General features: G+C 42.9%; 1 protein-coding gene across 1 annotated transcript in view; it reads left to right on the top strand.

Annotated features, from left to right (window-relative positions):
- The window catches only part of RUFY1 (RUN and FYVE domain containing 1), a 372,133-nt gene that overhangs the window by 115,926 nt on the left and 234,920 nt on the right, over positions 1-21,287 (top strand). The window contains exons 7-8 of the mRNA XM_082252884.1: positions 5,877-5,942; positions 6,158-6,227. Coding sequence (XP_082109010.1) covers positions 5,877-5,942; positions 6,158-6,227 — 136 coding nt within the window. The remainder of the gene's footprint in view (positions 1-5,876; positions 5,943-6,157; positions 6,228-21,287) is intronic.

Genomic DNA, 21,287 nt, shown 5'->3' with positions numbered 1-21,287 from the left:
GGTGACTCAGGCCTGTTCCATTAAAGGTCAGGTTCCACCTTTCCCTGCCACAGTGCATTGTACTCGGGCACTGTGTGCTTCTTGTTTCTTTTCATCATCGGGCATCAATTTTGCAAGTTTGCAAGGCGGCCACTTTGTCGTCAGTGCATACCTTCACAAAATTCTATAAGGGTAGATACTTTGGCATCTGCAAATGCTTCTTTTGGCCTCAAATTTTTGCATGCTGCTGTTTAAGAGGGGCTGTTCCCTCATCAGGGGTGTTTTTTAGTTAAACTTTTATTTTTCAGACGGGGCTCTTGTGACCCGGTTAAGGCTCCTGTATCCTGGTTAAGGACTCCAATGTTTAGCCATGGTTTATTTTCCCCACCCCCCATTTTCCTTTTGGCACTGCTTTTGGATGTCCCAGTAGTTATGATTAGAGTTGATCGAACACCTGGATGTCCGTGTTCGGCGGGTCCAGCCGAACTTGAAAAAAAAGTCCTGGTTCATGACCTGGACTAAACCCAAACTTTACCCCGATCCCGAACCCCATTGAAGTCAATGGTGGCCCGAACTTTTGAGCACTAAAATGGCTCTAAAACAAACATGGAAAGGGCTAGAGGGCTGCAAATGGCAGCAAAATCATCTTAAGAACATGGCAAGTGCTCTGCAAACAAATGTGGATAGGGAAATAACTTAAAATAACATAAGAAACATAATAAAAAATAATAATCTTTAATGATGTAGGAGGAGGACGAGGCCCATATGGAGTAGGAGGTTGAGGTGCTGGTGGATGTGGCAGTGTAGGTGGAAGCGGCGGTGGAGGAGGACGAGGTAGTCAACACTGGTTTTTGTTTTTAATTTTATTTCTTTTTAAATTGGGGTACACCCCAAAAGAGTTAGAAAGATCAAATACAACAATGGCTGGGTAAGGCCGGTATACATGTCTATTCTGCACAAGGTACGGACAAGTCCTGTGGGATCCATGCCTGGTTCATTTTAATGAATGTGAGCTTGTCCACATTGGCTCTGGACAGGCGGCCACGCTTGTCTGTGATGACGCCCCCCAGCCGTGCTAAATACACGTTCAGATAATACACTGGCTAAAGGGCAAGCTCAGGCCATGTGCCCAATTTGGAGACCCAGAAGTTGAAGGGGGCAGACCCGTCATTCAGTATGTCTAGGCGTGTGCACACATACTGCTCCACCATGTTAGTGCTGGGTCGTGGTGCTGCTGGTGGAGCTCCTGTTGCAAGGAGAGGACGCGGTCGATCTGTGCCAGCTACACGCACAAGTGAAACACCTTTCTCAGCTGCGAGTAGGCGACAGAACCTTACAGCAGTATTTGGCAGGGCCTAATGCGCCTCTACAAATGTTGAGGCCAGAACAAGTACAGGCGATAGTAGATTGGGTTGCTGACAATGCCTCCAGTTCCTTCACATTGTCTCCCACCCAGTCTTCTGCTGAAAGGTCAGAGTTGGCACCTGCAGCCTATGTCCATCAATCTTTCACCTCATCCCCTTGCAAATCAGCCAAGCAGTCTGAGTCCCAAGTCATGCAGCAGTCTCTTCTTCTTTTTGATGACTCTGTTAGCATGGTTTCCCAGGGCCATCCACCTAGCCCTGGCCCAGAAGTGGAAGAGATTGAGTGCACCGATGCCCAACCACTTATGTCTCAAGATGAGTACATAGGAGGACCATCGCAGCACGTCTCGGATGATGACAAAACACAGTTGCCAACTGCTGCGGAATTCCGAATTGTGGAAACTGACAAGGGTTTCAGGGGTGAAGACTGCGTGGAAAATGATGTGGAGGACGATGAGGTCCTCGACCCCACATGGAATGAACGTCATGCAGGTGACCTGAGTAGTTTGGAGGAATAGGCGGTGGTCGCACAGAGCCACCAGCACAGCAGAAGAGGGAGCAGGGTGCAAAAGCGGAGCGGCCGTGCCCTAGACACTACGCCTGCTACTGCCCAACGCAGCAAGGGACAGAGCACACTAAAGCCAGCTTAAAGGAGTTCCCTAGCGTGGCAGTTCTTCAAACAATGTGCTGATGACAGGACACAAGTGGTTTGCACGCTGTGCAATCAGAGCCTGAAGCGAGGCATAAACGTTCTCAACCTGGGCACAGCCTGCATGACCAGGCTTCTAAGTGCAAAGCACGAGCTGAAGTGGAGTAGACACCATAAAAACCAAGAAAGGTCTCTGGCTCCTCCTGCTTCCTCTTCTGCTACAGTCTCAGCCTCCTTATCCACCTCTGTAGTGAGACCGGCATCTGCCACCCTGCAAACAGAGGATCTGCCAGCAACACCACCACCTGGGTCACCAACAACCATCTCCACAATGTCCCGTGGAAGCGTTCAGCTTTCTATCTCCCAAACACTGGAGCGGAAGAGGAAGTATCCCCCCTTAACCACCCGCGATCCCTGGCCCTGAATGCCAGCATACCAAAATTCCTGGCCTTTGAAATGCTGTCATTCCATCTGGTGGAGATGCAGAGTTTTAAAAGCCTTATGGCGGTGGCTGTCCCACAGTACGTCGTGCCCAGCCACCACTACTTTTCCAGGCAAGCCATCCCTTCCCTGCACAACCAAGTGGGTGACAAAATCAGGTGTGCACTGCACAACGCCATCTGTGGCAAGGCCCACCTAACTACAGATACGTGGACCAGTAAGCACGGTCAGGGACATTGTATCTCCCTAACAGCACACTGGGTAAATGAAGTGGCGGCTGGGCCTGAGGCAGATAGCAGTTTGGCGCATGTCCTTCCACCACCGAGGATTGCAGGGCGCTTCAGTTTGCCTCCTGTTCCTAACACCTTCTACTCCGCTTCCTCATCCTCTACCGCCTCCTCTTCCGGTCAGCGTAACACCTTCACAACCAACTTCAGCACAGCCAGGGGTAAACGACAGCAGGCAGTTTTAAAACTTGCCTGTTTGGGTGAAAAACCACACACCGCGCAGGAGTTGTGGAGGGGCATTCAACAGCAGACCGATGAGTGGTTGGTGCCAGTGAGCCTCAAGCCCGGCCTGGTGGTGTGCGATAATGGGTGAAATCTCGTAGCAGCTCTGGGCCTAGCCAGTTTGACACAAATCCCTTGCCTGGCGCATGTGCTGAATTTGGTGGTGCAGAGGTTCCTTAGAAATTACCCCGATATGTCAGACCTGCTGCAGAAAGTGCGGGCCGTCTGTGCACACTTTGGGCGTTCTCACCCTGCTGCTGCTCGCCTGTCAGCGCTGCAGCGTAACTTCGGCCTTCCCGCTCACTGCCTCATATGTGACGTGCCCACAAGGTGGATCTCCACCTTGCACATGCTGGTCAGACTGTGCGAGCAGCTGCAGGCCATAGTGGAGTTCCAGCTGCAGCACGCATGCGTGAGTCGCTCTGCGGAACAGCACCAATTCACCACCAATAACTGGGCCTCCATGCGAGACCTGTGTGCCTTGTTGCGCTGTAACATATGCAGATTAGGTCGCAATTAATTTTTTTCCCCTTAATGGGTTTTTATTGATAAGCGGAATAAAACAACAGTATCCAATGGGTGTATCTCACTGTAACATATGCAGACTAAGCCACAATTTTTTTTTTTTATCCCTAAATGGGTGTTTATTGAATAGCGGAATAGAACAGCAGTATCCAAAGGGTGTATCTTACAGTAAAATATGCAGACTAGGCCGCAGTTTATTTTTTTTCCCTAAATGGGTGTTTATTGAATAGCAGAATAGAACAACAGTATCTAAAGGGTGTATCTCACACGTACAGATACAAACTAGGCTTCAATTTAATATTTTTTTCCTAAATGGGTTTTTATTGATAAGCGGAATACAACAACAGTATCCAATGAGTGTAGCTCACTGTAACATATGCAGACTAGGCCGCAATTACATTTTGTTCCCCTAAATTGTTTTTTTATTGATAAGCGGAATACAACAACAGTATCCAATGGGCGTAGCTCACTGTAACATATGCAGACTAGGCCACAATTAAATTTTTTCCCCCTAAATGGGTTTTTATTGATGAGCGGAATACAACAACAGTATCCAATGGGTGTAGCTCACTGTAACATATGCAGACTAGGCCGCAATTACATTTTTTCCCCCTAAATGGGTTTTTATTGATAAGCGGAATACAACAACAGTATCCAATTGGTGTATCTCACTGTAACATGAATGAAAAATTTATATTTTTCCCTTTTTAATTGGTGATTTTTGAGGAGCAGTTTTGAACAGCAGTGTCTAAACGCTGTATGACAGTGTCACAGTAAAGTATGAATGAAAAACTGAAAAATAACAGGTTGGATACTGTTGTTGTTCTATTCCGCTATTGAATTAAAAAAAAAACCCATTTGAATGAAAAACTGAAAAATATATTTTTTTTTCCCCCTATATACTGAAAAATAATAATTGTTCCCTTACGTTGGTGCTTTTTGAAGAGCAGATTAGAAGAAGCAGTGTCTGTCTAAACAGTATGTCAAAGTAAAATATGAAGGAAAAAAGTTTTTTTCTTTTTTAAATGCAGATTAAGCAGACACATATGCACTGAGCTTGCATTACATGGCCGCTACACACCGTACGCCGCCCACCTAACAGACTGATACATTTTCTTTTCTCCCTTCTCCTCACTGGGCTCAGGTCAGGGCATAAAGATTGTGCACTGCACCCCCACACAATACAATCAATGTAGATCGCTGTCTGATTAAAGAAGATTCTTCCTATTCTTTCCCTCAAAGCAATCTCCAGCCTGATCCTACAATAATCTCCTATCTCTCCCTCAGCAGCAACATTCTCTAACCTCTCCCTAGTATAATTTGAGCAGAGTGACACGCAGCTATGTGACTCCAGCTTATATAGAGTCTGGGTCACATGCTGCACTGGCCAATCACAGCCATGCCATTAGTAGGCATGGCTGTGATGGTTTCTAAGGGCACACTAGTTAAATGCTTGCTGATTGGCTGCCTTGCACCTGTTTAAACCGCGCCATTAAAACCACGCCAAAACATTAAAACCGCGCCAAAACATCAAATAACATTACCGAACAACGGACAGTATCCCGAACATACAGTGAAATGTTCGGGATCCAGGTACCGAATACCCAAAAGTCCGGTACGATCTCGAACAATACAGTCCGGGTTCACTCAACCCTACTTATGATTTATGGAGCGCTATGTCCGTTGATGAATGAAAGAGAAAAAATTGGATTTTTGTACTTACGGTAAAATCCATTTATCTGAGTTCGAAGGACACAGCGCTCCATAAATTATAACTATTGGGTTATATTGTCTCCTCCAGGAGTAGGACTAAGCAGAACAAAAAACACCTGGCTACTCCCATGGGCCGTCCTTAGCTTGGTATATAACCCCCCTCACTGCTCTAAGTAATCAGTTTAGTAGCAAGCATTATTAGAAGTATCAGAACTCCATAGAGTGCTGCGTCCGTCAATGAACTCAGACAAATGGATTTCACGGTAAGTACATTTTTGACTTAGCGTAAAATCTATTTCTCTGATGTTAATTGTGCAACTAACTTTATTTTAAAGTGTACCTGTGCTTTTGCAGTCGTCTTTGATAAACCCTCACAACTTTTACATTTCCATGTCCTTATTAAGGAAGTGATTTAAACAATTAAGTTAAAGTTGAAAACTGGGCACAAAAACTTTTTTTTTTTTTTTTTTAATACATTCTTCAGTAGCCACAGTTGATAGGTCAAGGGTTTTAATCAGTTCAGCCGTGGGTTTGATCTGCCCTAGAAAATATAAATCAAACATCAATTTCAGTTACTTGACCTGTTCATCAGAATTCTGTTGAGGCTTGGTGTGGCTTGATATAAGGAACTTTAAGACCATGCATAAATGCATAATTAGTGCAGTATAACATTTGTTATGTCTTTTTCTACCACAGAGCTGATGAAATCGAAAAAGTTTTGGATCAAAAACACTATGTGGAAGAGCTAAACCGACACTTAAGGTAGGAATTTATGTTGCTTGAATAAAAATGATGTATTCATATATTAGAAATCAGTACAGATAAACACATACTTAGCAGTTACCTCCCATTTCTGTGATGTAACGGGGATGATCTTTGGTGATAATGATTTCCAACACATTCATTACGAGCAGTACTACAGTGACTAAATGACTGACCATTTTGTGGCTGCTGACCTGTAAATCTTTATATCTCAGCTGTACAGTTGCAGACCTTCAGTCAAAGATTGAGATCCTGGAGAAGACAAATGCCAAGATAACTGAGGAGGTTTGTACATTTTTTTTCTCAAGTTTATCCTACAGAGGAATTATTTTTAGCCTATAGTATATTGGTACAGGTTCATACAGAAAAAAATGAACAGTGCTCAGCATAAATGAGAACACCCAACAGATTTGTCAGAAAACCTTTACTTTCCTTTCGGAATCAAAATTTTCAATGGGACACTAGAATACAAAATACTCCCACAAATGCAGGCCATTGAATGCAACCAAGATTTGTTAATTTACACACACAAATTACAGTATTTTTCCTTACAAATTAACTCAAGGCCATGTTGCAAAAATGAATACATCCCAATGACAGTCTTAAGAGCAAAGCTACATTTTAGACCCCAAAATCCTAATTAACAATTTCAACTGTAGGTGTATTTCTTCAATAAACAGGTGTCCAGCAGACAGTTGATTATAAAAGAGCATTCTTTAACAAAGAAAACCCCTTCCCATTTCATGCTGTCAGCAATGGCACCATATGGAAGAGAAATGTCACAAGGCCTGATAAAGAAAATATTTTCTTTACACAAGAAAGGTGAAGGCTACAAGAAGATCAGCAAAGCTTTACTTATCAGCCAGAATACTGTAGCAAAATTGATACATAAATTTACCAAAGATAGAACTGCAACCATCTTACAGAGAAGCCTAGGCCATCCACGGAAGTTAACACCTCGACAGAACCTCTGATGAGAAGGGTTGAAGAAAATCGCCATACAAGTTCACTGCAGTTAGCTAAAGAAGTGGAAAGCCAAACTGGGGTGATTGTTTCCAGTGACACAATATGGCCTACACTGCAGAGGAATGGCATGCATGGGTGTTGTCCACGAATGAAGCCTCTCCTAAAGCCCATGTACAAAAAAGCCAGTCTAGAATTTGCCAGGGCCCATGCTGAAAAAGAAGGCTACTGGGACTCTGTAGTCTAGCGTGATGAGACCAAGATAAATGTTTTTGTAACTGATGGTTTCAAAACTGCATGGCTTCGCAAAGGTGAGTACAAACAAAAATGCATGGTGTCTACAGTGAAACATGGTTGTGGTAGTGTCCTTCTGTGGGGCTGCATGAGAGCTGCTGGTGTCGGGGAGCTGCATTTCATCGATGGTATCATGAATTCACAGATGTACTGCTCTATATTGAAAGAGAAGATGCTACCATCACTCCATTCCCTTGGTTGTCATGCACTTTTCCATGACCATGATCCAAATCACACATCTAAGGCCACTGTTGCATTTCTGAGGAAGAACAGGGTGAAAGTGATTCAGTGGCCAAGTATGTCTCCTGATCTGGACCCAATCAAACCCCTATGGTGAATTCTGAAGAGACAAGTTGAGCATCACTCTCCATTCAGCATCCAGGCTCTAAAAGAGTTTTGGAAAAAGATAGATGTTGCAATATGTTGCCAACTTGTTCATTCCATGGCTAGAAGACTTGGTGCTGTCCTTACAAACCATAGAAGTCATACAAAATACTAGATGTAGTAGTTTTTGTTGTGAGGTGTATTCATTTTTGCATCAATTAATTTGGGTAAAACTGAAGATTTTATGCTGAGCACTGGACAAATCCGCATATCTAGTCATATTTTAACCTCCATTTATCGCAAAACTATACTCTTAGGTAAAAGTTTGGGTTTGTAGAGGCCAAATCTACATTGGTTAGAGATAAGTTTATCATGGAAGGTACTGAGCATTTGTTCTTTGTTTTCTATTGATTAGTCTGTAAATCTTTATATATACATATTAGACAAGCTTAAAGAGGGGAGTATGTATATAAAAAGCAAGGGAGAGTAAAGATGTATGTAATGTTTTCCAAGACTGGTTGAGTGTACTCCAGTTCACTCAAAAGTAAATGTTTTTCTTATTTAACTTTTTCCCATCCGCGCTACGGCCTATATACGGCTGCAGCGCGGACTTGAATTTTCGGGAGGCCGTTTATAAACGGCCTCCCAGAAAGAGTCTCACTGTGCGCTCCCGCAAGCGCGCATCGGGGAGAATCTGTGTCGGCCGTGTCCCTTGGACACAGCCGATCACAGATCGTGGTGAATGGCCAATCACAGCGGCCATTCACCATGTGATCAAGCCGTCCAATGAGAGATGATCTCATATGTAAATCGCCGGCGCTCCTTCCTCACACGGAGCCTGCAGTGTGAGGAAGGAGGGGGAGCCTCACAGCGCCGGGACACACAGGAATGTAATCAGGGCACTGATCACCAGTGCCCTGATTACTAAAGGTAAAAAGCATACATAAATTGCCCCCCATCAGTGCCCACAGTGCCCGCCATCAGTGCCCCCCATCAATGCCCACAATCAGTGCCCATAGTGCTGTCAGTCAGTGCCCATCAGTACCTGCTCATCTAGGCACTGATGAGCACTGACTGGCAGCACTATGGGCACTGAGTGTGGGCACTGATGGTGCTGCCCATCAAAGCTCATCAGTGCCGCCCATCAGTGCTCATCAGTGCCACCCGTCAGTGTCCATCAGTGCCATCTGCCAGTGCCCATCAGTGCCGCCTCTCAGTGCCCAGCAGTGCCACCTCTCAGTGCCCAGCAGTGCCGCCTATCAGTTCTCATCAGTGCCGCCTATCAGTGCTTATCAGTGCCGCCTATCAGTGCTCATCAGTGCGGCATATTAGTACCTCCTCATCAGTGCCCATAAGTGCCACCTCATCAGTGCCCATAAGTGCCACCTCATCAGTGCCCATCAGTGCAGCCTATCAGTGCCCATCAGTACCGCCTCATCAGCGCCCTTCTGTTTTTAACTAGTGTCCAGGCGAAAAGTCTGACATTTTTGCTATGTTTTTTTTTTTTATTCAGTAAACATTATTTTTTTTCCTCAATTAAGATTCCTCTATAGCAGGGATATTCAAACTGTGGCCCTCTGGATGTTGCAGAGCTACAAGTCCCATGAGGCATAGCAACACTGACCGCCACAAGCATGACACGCAGAGGCATGATGGGACTTGTAGTTTTGCAACAGCTGGAGGGCCACAGTTTGCATAGCCTTGCTCTATAGGCTGTTTGAGCTGGTCTCTGTTTGCAGCCATTCAGATCAGTGTTTCCCCAGCACTAGCTTTGGAGGCTGTATCTGGACCCTGGTGGATTAGACAATTGAGGGGTTAGCCTGGAATGTAACCCCCTTAGGCAGCAGTCTATTCATTGTGGCAATTTTCAGAACTGAGTGTACTATGTTGGCCACACAGCTTCAGAGCCCTGAGAACTATCTTGGGTGTGACCCTGTCTGTGAGGAAGCACTTTTGAGTAGTTTGTGTGTGCTAAGCATCAAGAGCTACTTCCTTTCCAGGGCTACTGGATACCATTAACAATTTCTGCTTTCTGTCGTTTTACTGCAGAAGGGACAAAGAGCTGAGAGGCAGACTGAGAGCTGATGTTTTTCGCTGAGTAGGGTGTTGCAAACGTGCTCTGCCCTTTTTGTTATCATTCAACCCTGGGAAAGCACCTTCCCGCTGACGCTCTTGACAGCAATAGACACGTGGATCTATCGCAGTTTGTCTCTGCTGCCTGCCTACAGTGACCTGCTCAACTGTGACCACCTGAACCTCTTCAGCTACCAACAGCTGGTTGATGAGCTTTCCATACTTCCACTGCCCTTGGTTCCTCCAGCTTACGTTCCTCTAACCATTCTAGCACTGCTTGAATTGCACCACCTGATGGACCCAACATAGACCGTGTGGAATTTTGCCCTTAAGCCTTAGCATTCCTCTGCGTTTTCCCTAGCTCCATCAGGTATGACCCCTCCTCTTCTCTTTCTTGGGGGGATTCCATCCCAATTGTGTAGGATTTTATATTCTTGCCAAATTGCAACTTTGATTACTGACTCTAATTGCAGAGGCATTAAACATGCCCCCACACCTTCCCCTGCAGAATCCTTATCTGATCCTCCTGCAGCTTTAAGAGCCTCTGAGCCCTTCTGCCCTTGAGACTGTGTCTGATCCAGAACATTTACAGACATTTCTACACCTGAGGAGTTGCAGGCATCAGTCATCCTGGCTTTTATTGATTTGGTTCACCCCACTTTACAGCTCAAGAATCAGCTGGCAGCTTCTATCAGTGCTGTCTTTAATGCAGACTTTGTTAGGGTCCCCAGGACTGCCAAACCTCTCTGTTGCACCGGCTGTTTTCAGTTGTCTTTTATGGAGACTGGAAGAACCCCGACAAGCTTTTCCCCCAATTGACTGATGACCTGTTTAAATATGGTGATGCACCCTCTCTGGATCTGGAAGTGTTTTGTCCCACCCATCTCCGTGCTTTAGGACCCCATCAACAAGTGATTTGGGGCCATTTCTAAAACCTTGTTCTCTCTGACAGGCCCAGCTTTGGAGCTTGTGTCTGCAGCCTTGAATTACTTTAAAGGTTATTAGAGATCTTTCATCTCATTTTGTGTATAAATCTCATATCAATGGACATAAGGAGGACTCTTTGGTTCAAGCATTAGGCTGGTAAACTGGCATGCAAAAAGTATCTGCTTCCTATACCCTTTGAGTGAGAGTGTATCTTCGAAGTTACCCAGTATACCCTTAACACCAGCAGAAGAATCCAAAGGCTCAGCCTGGGAAGGTTTTTCCCTCCTCCGAGGTCAAGATTCTCTTTTATTAATACCAGGCATCAACCTCCAAAGTCAAGTCCAAGCCTGGCCCACAGTCTGCCCACAAAACCCTGGACTTACAAGTACCCAAAACCTTCACTTTGCAGAGATTTGGACAGCTAGCTGAGGTCCTTGGGATACGGGGGGGTTCCAGCGACCAGAAATCCCTTGAGGTTCTTCTGCAGCAGGGCACCAGTGCCTCAGTGCCTGTGGAGGAATGGGGAAGGAGTGGTTGCATGGGTTCTTCATCCTTTTGAAAGTTCCCAGTCCGGAAGGGATTACCTGACCCATTTTGAACCACGAACCCCTAAGTGTCTTCATTGAGGCACAGAAATTTTGCATGGAATCCACTAGCTATATCATAGCCCCTCTCCTATCAGGGCCACTTTATGGCCTCTTTGGTAATTTCATGCCCCTTTGATGCTTCCTGATGACTCGCAATTTTTCTGAAACCCATTGAAGCTAGCGGAGTGACGCTGAGGCTACTTCCGGTTCCTGACCCGCATTGAAACCGAGGCTTGGATCGCACACCAACTCCATCGGACGGAGCGGTGGTTAAACAGGCTTAGCAGATTGCTGGATAGACTTACTGCTGGTCTAAGGGCACTTGTACATGTGAGTGTAACTACTTTTTATGGATTTCTAATTTAAAAACTTGGATTTTGCACAATGATGGCTATTTTAGGAGCTTGTTGAAGTGTCTATAGAATCCGGTGGAACATTGTTGTATACACCTGGGACCACAGGAAAGATCCAAATCGGGGACTAAAGACCCACAGATCGACCATGTTCTAACTACACTGTTATCTGGTGAGTGTGAATTTTGGAAGGTGGTGGATATAGGCACGTTAAACGTGGGTGAATCACCATATAAGCGATTATATGCAAGATATCACTACTGGCATGGAGTGGCTTTGTTAATGGACATTTTATTTTGATAACACTATTTATTTTTGGTTTGCTACAAATTAATAGTGGTGTTGAATTTTTATGGTTTGAACATTTGTTTTACATGTTGATTTGAGAACCAATAATTTATGCATTAGTTAGCACAGCTACTTATAGTTTTATTTGGTATAGATTTTTACTTTTTAGTGAAGTCACTTTAGCTGCAGCAAACCACATAATCATTGTATTTTCACTGTTTTGCGCTGGTGGCACACACTAAATAGAAATATTTGACCGACAATGTGGCTCGGACTGTCCAGACCTTATAAAGATTAAGTCCTAAACCTTCGCAATTATCGCTTCGAATATCTGGTCCTTATCGTAGACAAAGCACAAGTCAGAGTTATTCTTCACCAGGGGTAACTCTTTGCACCTAGATTCAGACTCTTCAGTCCGAGAATTACCCAACTCTTCCTTTCTGCACGAGACAATTCCAGGGACTGCTTCACCCCTCAGATGGACTGCTTTTGGATGTCCCAACCGTTATATATCCCTCAATAAAAGAGAAAATGGGAGTTTTGTGCTGACTGAAGAAAAAAAACTCCTTTTCTTGGCATTCGTTGAGGGGCACACATTCCATTACTCTGTGTCTGTGATTATTATGCTCTGGGTACTTCCACAAGGCATGCTGTAGGAAGGGCTGCCACATTTTTTTTTCTTGACCAGTGTCCAAATCCTCTAAGAAATGCACAAATAGTTAGATATCCTAAGTTATCCTTAATGCTGAATTGAGTTTCTTTTCTTTCTCGTCCTCTGGGGGATAAAGGAATTTTTACACTGTCAGGTTAGAAAGTTGCCTACAGAAGAGATGGACACCAGCAAAAATGAAAACAAAAGTGATCCAGCACAAAATAACCCTGCTCACAACCACCATGCTTCTGTTTTTTTGCTAGTGTCCTCTAGAGAGTTGGCAAGCTAAACCTAGAAGTCTCTCCAGTCAGCCACAAGGCATAGGTTTCCAAGTTGACTTGTTACGGGTCAGCCAGTGTTAATGAGGAGGTGAAGACTCTGCTCCCTCCACAGACAGAAAGGGCTGGGACAATGATAATAATGGTGATTTTTAACTACCCTGAAACTGACTGGAGTAATGGCACCGCTGGAGCAGTAACAGTGCAGAAATGTATAGAACTATTACAAGGCAATTACATGGTACAATTTATAAATTCTCCAACTAGAAATAATGTTCCGCTGGGCCTAGTAATCTCAAGCAGTGCTGTAGAGCTTCTTACGAATATTCATATTGAAGAACATCTGGCTTTAGCATTGACCAGAATATAATATAATTTCTTTAATTGTTAGCTGTAAACAACAAGCATATACTAGAAAGAAAAAAACAGCTAATTTTAAGAGAGCACGTTTTCTAAGGCTGAGGGCTGGTCTCCAAGATATAGACTGGGAGTGAATCTTGACATTAAAGAACACAGAACAGAAATGTGAATGCTTTAAATTGACTGACTATATGCAAACACTCAAAATATAATCCCATGGGAAATAGGTTTAAAAGGGTACAAATAAAACCTTTGTGGCTCACGTGCAAAATTAAAAAAAACTATAAATAATAAGATAATAAAATTAAGGAACATTATCATCTTTAAAAAGTTACAAATAATATAACCGAATATGCAACAAGCAAATCAAGGCCACAAAAATTCAAAACCAATGACAGGTTGGAAAAGCGAGTAGGGCAAACTTTCCAAAATTCTTCAAATATGTTATTAGAAAAAGGTCCAATCTGAGCATGTAGGCTTGTTGCAAGATAATTTAGACTTGGTGACCTGGGACAAAAAAAAAAAAAAAAAGGTAAATGCAAATACCTTCTTCAGCTCTGTGTATATAAAGGAAAATGGGAGTAATATTGACATAGCCCCAAAAGAACCGCAATGGCTAAAAACTGCAGGTCCAGAAACAAACAAACGGTGAATAAAGCATCTGGACCACATGGCTTATATCCATGTGTCTTCAAAGTCTTTGAGTTCTGTTAAAGCCATTGTTGTCAATCTTTAGCGACTATTTATGGACTGGCGTTGTACCACTAAATTGGCGTAAGGCCAATGTGGTACCGGTATTTTAAAAGGGATCAATGTCTTTACCAAGTAACCACAGACTGTCTTGTTTAACATTTATAGTCCAAAAGATACATGAGACTTTAATAGAAGAAACCTAGAAGAGTTTTTGGCAGAAAACATTATTTTAAGATTTAGACAGCATTGATTCATGAAAGGCCGAAGTTGTCAAACATTTTGATTTCTTAAGTGTAGGTAAGCAAAACATTGACTAGTGGCTGTGGATGTAGTATACTTGGATTTTGTAAAAGTGTGTGACATAGTTCCTTACACATGGCTGATGTACTACAAATTAAAGTCTACTCAGTAAATATTCATTCATACTCTAAATGGCCAAAAGTTATTAGTGGTGTACTCCAAGGTTCATTGTTTAGGGCTCATACTTTTTAACATCTTTTTAAATTATTTGGCGTTTGGAATTTAAAGTACCATTTTAGTGTTTGCAGATGATACCAAGCTATGCAGTAGAATAACATCCTTAGGCCCCTTTCACACAGGGTGTATTCTGCCAGCTCAGTGGTGAATCTGTCCACTGAACCCCGTTGAGCAGGTGGATGGCTGGTCCATGTCCACTCCATTTATGCAGAGTGGACACAGACACAGCCCACTCTCCTCTATGGGCAGTCGGATGTAAACAGGCTGCCTGTTCGTTTTACACCCAACTGACATCCAATATGATCCGCTAGAAGGATGGGAAATGGATCCCCATCCGTGTTTTTAGAGGATCACTGCTTCATAGAGGACAAAAAAGGGTCAGATTGAAAAACTGACCAATCAGTCCGCTCGTGTGAAAGGGGCCTTACAGGATGTGTCTCCAATTTACAAGCCAATGTCAACGTACTATTTAATTGGACCATTATGTGGGAACTGAAGTTTAATATTGATAAATGTAAAGTTATGCAGGGGGGGGGGGGGTTAAAAAAAACATGCATGCATCATACATTCTAAGAGGAGAACAACCGAGGAAGTCAGTGGTTGAGAAGGATCTGGGCATTCTGGTACATCATAAACCTAAAGTTGTTGAAAACCCTCTCATATACCTTTTTGAAGTGAATGGCCTCAGGTGATACACAGATGAAACAAATCCTCCTACATACGTTTTACTTGTTTATCTGCAGTCTTCTCTTGTCTACAACCCTTAAAAAGAGTACAGTTGTGATAAAATTCTTCTGCATCTGTGAGGAGTACAGAGGAGGGGATGGAGAGTTGCAGTTACAACTCTTATACACTGTTTGAGAACTGAATGGAGGAACACTCCCCCTCCACATAGGCAGAAGAATGAAGGAACATGCAGAGCTGTATTCTGAATAGACAAACTGTGTGCTTATCTTTCTCCCCATCACAAATGTTATCACATGGGTCTGGAAAACCAAGCACCAGAGAAAAACACTTAGAGCTCTGGAAAGAGACAAGTAAACACTACGGATACAGCATGTAAAATGAGTATTGAACACATCACCATTTTTCTAGGTAAATATATTTCTAAAGGTGCTATTGACATAACATTTTCATCACATTTTGGTAGCAACACATGCAATCCATACATACAAAGAAACCAAAACAAATAATCTCATACATTTAAGTTATGTGTAATAAAATGGAATGACACAGGGAAAAAGTTTTGAATATATGAAGAAAGAGGGGTGCAAAAAGGCATGGAAAGCCAAGACACTATCTGAAATCTATCAGTAATTGGAAAGCAATCCTGCCCCTTGTCAGTGCAAATTTTTATAAGCTGGTTTAGTCTCAACTGATGGCCTATTAAAAGGTGTCTCATTACCAAACATCCCATGATGGTTAAAAGCAAAGAGCTCTCTCAAGACCTTTGCAACCTTGTTGTTGCAAAACATACTGATGGCATTGGTTACAGAAGTATTTCTAAACTTCTGAATGTTCCAATGAGCACTGTTGGGGCCATAATCCAGAAGTGGAAATAACATAATTTCACCATAAACCTGCCACGACCAGGTGCTCCAGATTTCTGACGGAGTGAAAAGAATTATCAGAAGTGTTGTCCAAGAGCCAAAGTCTACTTGTGGAGAGCTTCAGAAAGACCTGAAATTGGCAGGTACAGTTGTTTCGAAGAAAACAATAGGTAATGCACTCAACCGCCATCGCCTGTATGCACGCTCATCAGACAAGACTCAATTGCTGAAGAAAAAGCATGTTGAAGTTTGGAGGTGGGAATATAATGTGGGGCTGTTTTTCAGCATATGGTACTGGAAAACTTCATATCATTGAAGGAAAGATGAATGGAAAAATGTACCAAGACATTCCTGATAGAAATCTTCTGCCGTCTACCAGGATGATGAAGGTTTAAAAAGGGATCAAAGTCTTTGCCAAGTAAATATAAACCTGTTAGTTTAACTTCTATAGTCGGGAAGGTACTGGAGAGTTTATTAAAAGACTACATAGATGAGTTCTTGCTGGAAAAAAATATTTTAAGCAACAGACCGCATGGATTCATAAAAGATAAAAGACAGAAGTTGTCAAACAAACCTGATTTCTTTTTATGAGGAGGTAAGTACAACCTTGGACAGAGGGGTGGCTGTGGACATAGTATACTTCGATTTTGCAAAAGCGTTTGACACAGTTCCCCATACACGGCTAATGTGTAAGGTAAAGTCTACAGAATGGAAAGATTAGTTTGCAAATGGATAGAACATTGGCTAAAATAAATAGAATTCAGAGAGTAGTGGTTAATGATTCTTACTCTAAATGGTCTAAGGTTATCAATGGTGTACCCCAAGGTTCAGTGTTGGGACCCTTACTTTTTAATATCTTTATAAATGATATAGGGCCTGGGATTAGAAGTACCATTTCAGTCTTTGCAGATGACACCAAGCTTTGCAATGGAATAACTTCTTTACAGGATGTCTTTAACTTACAAGCTGACCTCAATGCACTGTTTCATTGGGCAACGATGTGGCAAATGAGGTTTAATGTTGATAAATGTAAAGTTATGCATTTGGGGGCTAACTGGGGGGAATCCATAGCGGAGAAGGATCTGGGTGCTCTGGTAGATCATAAGCCTAATAATAGCATGCAATGCCAAGCTGCAGTTTCCAAAGCAAGCAAAGTCCTTTCTTGTATTAACAGAGGAATGGACTCCAGAGAGAGATATAATTTTGCCCCTGTACAAAATTAGTAAGTCCTCATCTGGAATATGCAGTACAGCTTTGGGCACCAGTTCTTAAAAAAGATATCGGGGAACTGGAGGAAGTGCAGAGAAGGGCAACCAAACTGATGAGAGGCATGGAGGAGCTCAGCTATGAGAAAAGATTAGAGAAACTGAATTTATTCTCTCTTGAGAAGAGGAGATTAAGGGGGGATATGATCAACATGTATAAATACATAAGGGGTCCATATAGTGAACTTGGTGTTGAGTTGTTCACTTTAAGGTCAACACAGGGGACAAGGGGGCACTCTGTACATCTAGAGGAAAACAGATTTGTCTCCAAATGCGGAAAGGTTTCTTCACCGTAAGAGCTGTGAAAATGTGGAAAAGACTCCCTCCAGAGGTGGTTCAGGCTAGCTCACTAGATTGGTTTAAAAAAAAAAAAAAAGGCCTGGATTCTTTCCTGGGTATACTTAATATAAGTGGGTACTAAAATTTTGTTAGGTAAAGTTGATCCAGGGAATATCTGATTGTCTCTCGGGGGGATAAGGTAGGAATTTTGTTTCCCCCTATACCCCTGGATCAACTGCGGGTATAGGATTGTGTATATGGGATTATATGGTTGGGTTTTCATTACTGTTTTTTTTTTTTTGGGGTTTTTTTTTATTGGTTGAGCCAGATGGACTTGTCTTTTTTCAACCTGACTAACTATGTAAGATAAAGGTGGACATTTCAGCAAGGTAATGATGCCAAACACAAAGCCAAAGAAACTCCTCAATCGGTTTTGAAGAAAGAAAGTAAAGGTGCTAGAATGGCTCAGCCAATCACCTGACTTAAACCCAATAGAAAATCTATGGAGAGAACTAAAGATCAGAGTTCATAGAAGAGGCCCACAATACCTTCAAGATTTGAAGACTGAAAGAATGGACTTGAGCAATGCATGTGAATAGATTCTCCAAACAGGAGGCATTTTGAAGCTGTCACTACTAACAAAGGATTTAGTATAAAGTATTAAATACATTTCAGTTAGCGTGTTTAATACTTTTTCCTTGTGTTATTCCATTTTATTACACATAACCTAATTTCTGAACTTATTTATTTTGGTTTCTTTGTTTGTATAGATTGCATGGGTTGTTACTGACGTGGTGAACATTTCATGTCAATAGCACCTTTAGAAATACAGTATATTTACCTGGAAAAATGGTGATATGTTCAATGAAGCAAGGTTCATAAAGACATGAATGAGTGAGTTTCGGGTGGAGGAGCTTGACTGGCCGGCACAGTCCTGACCTCAACCTGATAGAACACCTTTGGAATGAATTCGAGCGGAACGGAGAGCCAGGCCTTCTCGTCCAAATCTTCTTCTGGAAGAATGGTCAAACATTCCCATAGACACACTCCTAAACCTTGTGGACAGCCTTCCCAGAAGAGTTGAAGCTGTTATAGCTGCAAAGGGTGGGCCAACTTAACATTGAACCCTACAGACTAAGACTGGGATGCCATTAATGTTCATGTGCGTGTAAAGTCAGGTTTCCCAATACTTTTGGTAATATAGCGCATCTATAATTTGAGGTGGTTGCCAATCTTATATATAGAGCATATAACAGAATAACAACCAAAATATCCAGAAAACGCATTTCAAAAAAGTTATAAATTGATTTGCATTTTAATGAGTGAAATGAGTATTTGATCCACTATCAATCAGCAAGATTTCTGGCTCCCAAAGTGTCTTATATACAGGTAACAAGCTAAGATTACGAGCACTCTCTTAAAGGGAGTGCTCCTAATCTCAGCTTGTTACCTATATAAAAGACACCTGTCTACAGAAGCAATCAATCAGATTCTAATCTCTCCACCACAGCCAAGACCAAAGAGCTGTCAAAGGATGTCAGGGACAAGATTGTAGACCTACACAAGGCTGGAATGGGCTACAAGACCATCGCTAAGCAGCTTGGTGAGAGGGTGACAACAGTTGGTGCAATTATTCGCAAATGGAAGAAACACCAAATAACTGTCAATCTCCCTCAGTCTGGGGCTCCATGCAAGATCTCACCTCGTGAATTTTCAATGATCATGAGAACAGTGAGGAATCAGCTCAGAACTACACAGAAGAATCTTGTCAATGATCTCAAGGCAGCTGGGACCATAGTCACCAAGAAAAAATTGGTAACACACTACACTTTGAAGGAATGAAATCCTGCAGCACCCTTAAGGTCCCCCTGCTTAAGAAAGCACATGTACAGGCCCGTCTGAGGTTTGCTAATGAACATCTGAATGATTCAGAAGAGAACTGGGTGAAAGTGTTGTGGTCAGATGAAACCAAAATCAAGCTCTTTGGCATCAACTCAACTCCCTGTGTTTGAAGGAGAAGGAATGCTGCCTATGACCCCAAGAACACTATCACCACTGTAAAACAAGGAGGTGGAAACATTATGCTTTGGGGTGTTTTTCTACTAAGGGCACAGGACAACTTCACCGTAATAAAGGGACAATGGACGGGGCCATGTACCGTCAAATCTTGGGTGAGAACCTCCTTCCCTCAGCCAGGGCATTGAAAATGAGTCGTGGATGAGTATTCCAGCATGACAATGACCCAAAACACATGGCCAAGCTAATAAAGGAATGGCTCAAGAAGAAGCACATTAAGGTCCTGGAGTGGACTAGCCAGTCTCCAGACCCTAATTCCATAGAAAATATGTGGAGGAAGCTGAAGGTTCAAGTTACCAAACATCAGCCTCAAAACATTAATGACTTGGAGAGGATCTGCAGAGAGGAGTGGGACAAAATATCTCTTGAGATTTGTGAAAACCTTGTAGCCAACGACAAGAAACATCTGAACTGTGCGATTTCCAACAAGGGTTTTGATACCAAGTACTAAGCCATGTTTTGCGAAGGGGTCAAATATTTCACTCATTAAAATGCAAATCAATTCATAACTTTTTTAAATGCGTTTTTCTGGGTATTTTTTTTTTTTTTTTCTTTCAAATATTTTATTTTAATAATGCAAAAGCAAGAACATAAAGAAGATAACAATCGAAACATTTGCAATCTGGGTTACATAAGATTGTTGTACAATAAAGCAGATCCAACATTGATGACAATGCGTAGATGAGGCTAGAGTGAGAAATACAACCGAGATGTATCTGGGAGCTGTGATGCCAAGTACGCACCAATTAAGTTAACAATAAGGAGAAGGACTGACTGCATAGAGTAATTACAGTCTAAGTTGTGGCTAAAGAGTCCAAGCTCCCTCATAGCTGAGTAGGTGGGAGGAATCTACAGCATCGTCGGGTGGGTCAAGGACTGCATAGAAATATGGTACAAATTTGGACCTATCTAAGATAAAACTGACCCAGACTGCTGAACATAAGGAAGAAGAAAAGAACAGAGAGAGTGAAGCGAGAAAGGAAAGGTGAGGGAAGTAGAAAAAGGAAGAGAGAAAAAGGGGGAGGGGGAAGCAGCCGAACTCCAGAGAGGCACGCCCCAACCTCATGGCCTAAGTCAATCCCGGAACAAGGGATATTCCCACATAAGCTGCCCATGGTTCCCAAATCTTTTCAAATGTAGTTACCGTGTCTGTCAGGGATGCCACCATTTTTTCTTGGGACATAATCCACGTGATTTTGTTTCTGATTTGTCTCATGGGCACCTTTCGTTGCTTCCAGGCTGCGGCAATAGTCATTTTTGTGCCCAGAAAAATAAAGAATATTAGTTGTTGCAGGTGTTTAGAAATCTTGGGCACTCTAGATCCCAGCAGGGCATAAGCCGCTCGTCTGGGGATTCTAAGTTCGGTGACTTTGAATATCATGTGGTGTACTCTATTCCATGTGCTCCGTAACCTCGGGCAATCCCACCACACGTGGAGCATGTCGCCAGGAACCCGGCATCCTCGGAAACATAGTGGAGAGGAGGAGGGAAACATTTTATGGACTCGCGTGGGTACTAAGTACCAGCGAGTTAAACCTTTTATATTTGCTTCTATCAAGGATATGTTTCTGATGCCCCTGAAAGAGCGGAAAAACATATTTCCCCACTCCTCCACCCCCCACGCCTCCGCCAGATCCCTTTCCCATGCTTCCATGTAGGGTAGTTTGGAGTCTTCCGACATTAATGCTAAATATATCAGAGATATGCCACCCCTTTGTGCCGCTGAGTTTCCGCACCACGTCTCATAGGCCGTGAAAGTAAATGGGGGAGTCAGCCCGTTTTCTGGGTATTTTTGTTGTTGTTCTGTCTCTCACTTGTTAAAATAAACCTACCATTAACCACTTAAGCCCCGGAGGATTTGGCTGCTCAAAGACCAGGCCCTATTTTCCGATTCGGCACTGCGTGA

This window comes from Pelophylax lessonae (assembly GCF_965119305.1).
Source record: "Pelophylax lessonae genome assembly, chromosome: 4".
NCBI classification, from domain to species: domain Eukaryota; kingdom Metazoa; phylum Chordata; class Amphibia; order Anura; family Ranidae; genus Pelophylax; species Pelophylax lessonae.
This window is presented reverse-complemented; position numbering and strand designations above follow the sequence as displayed.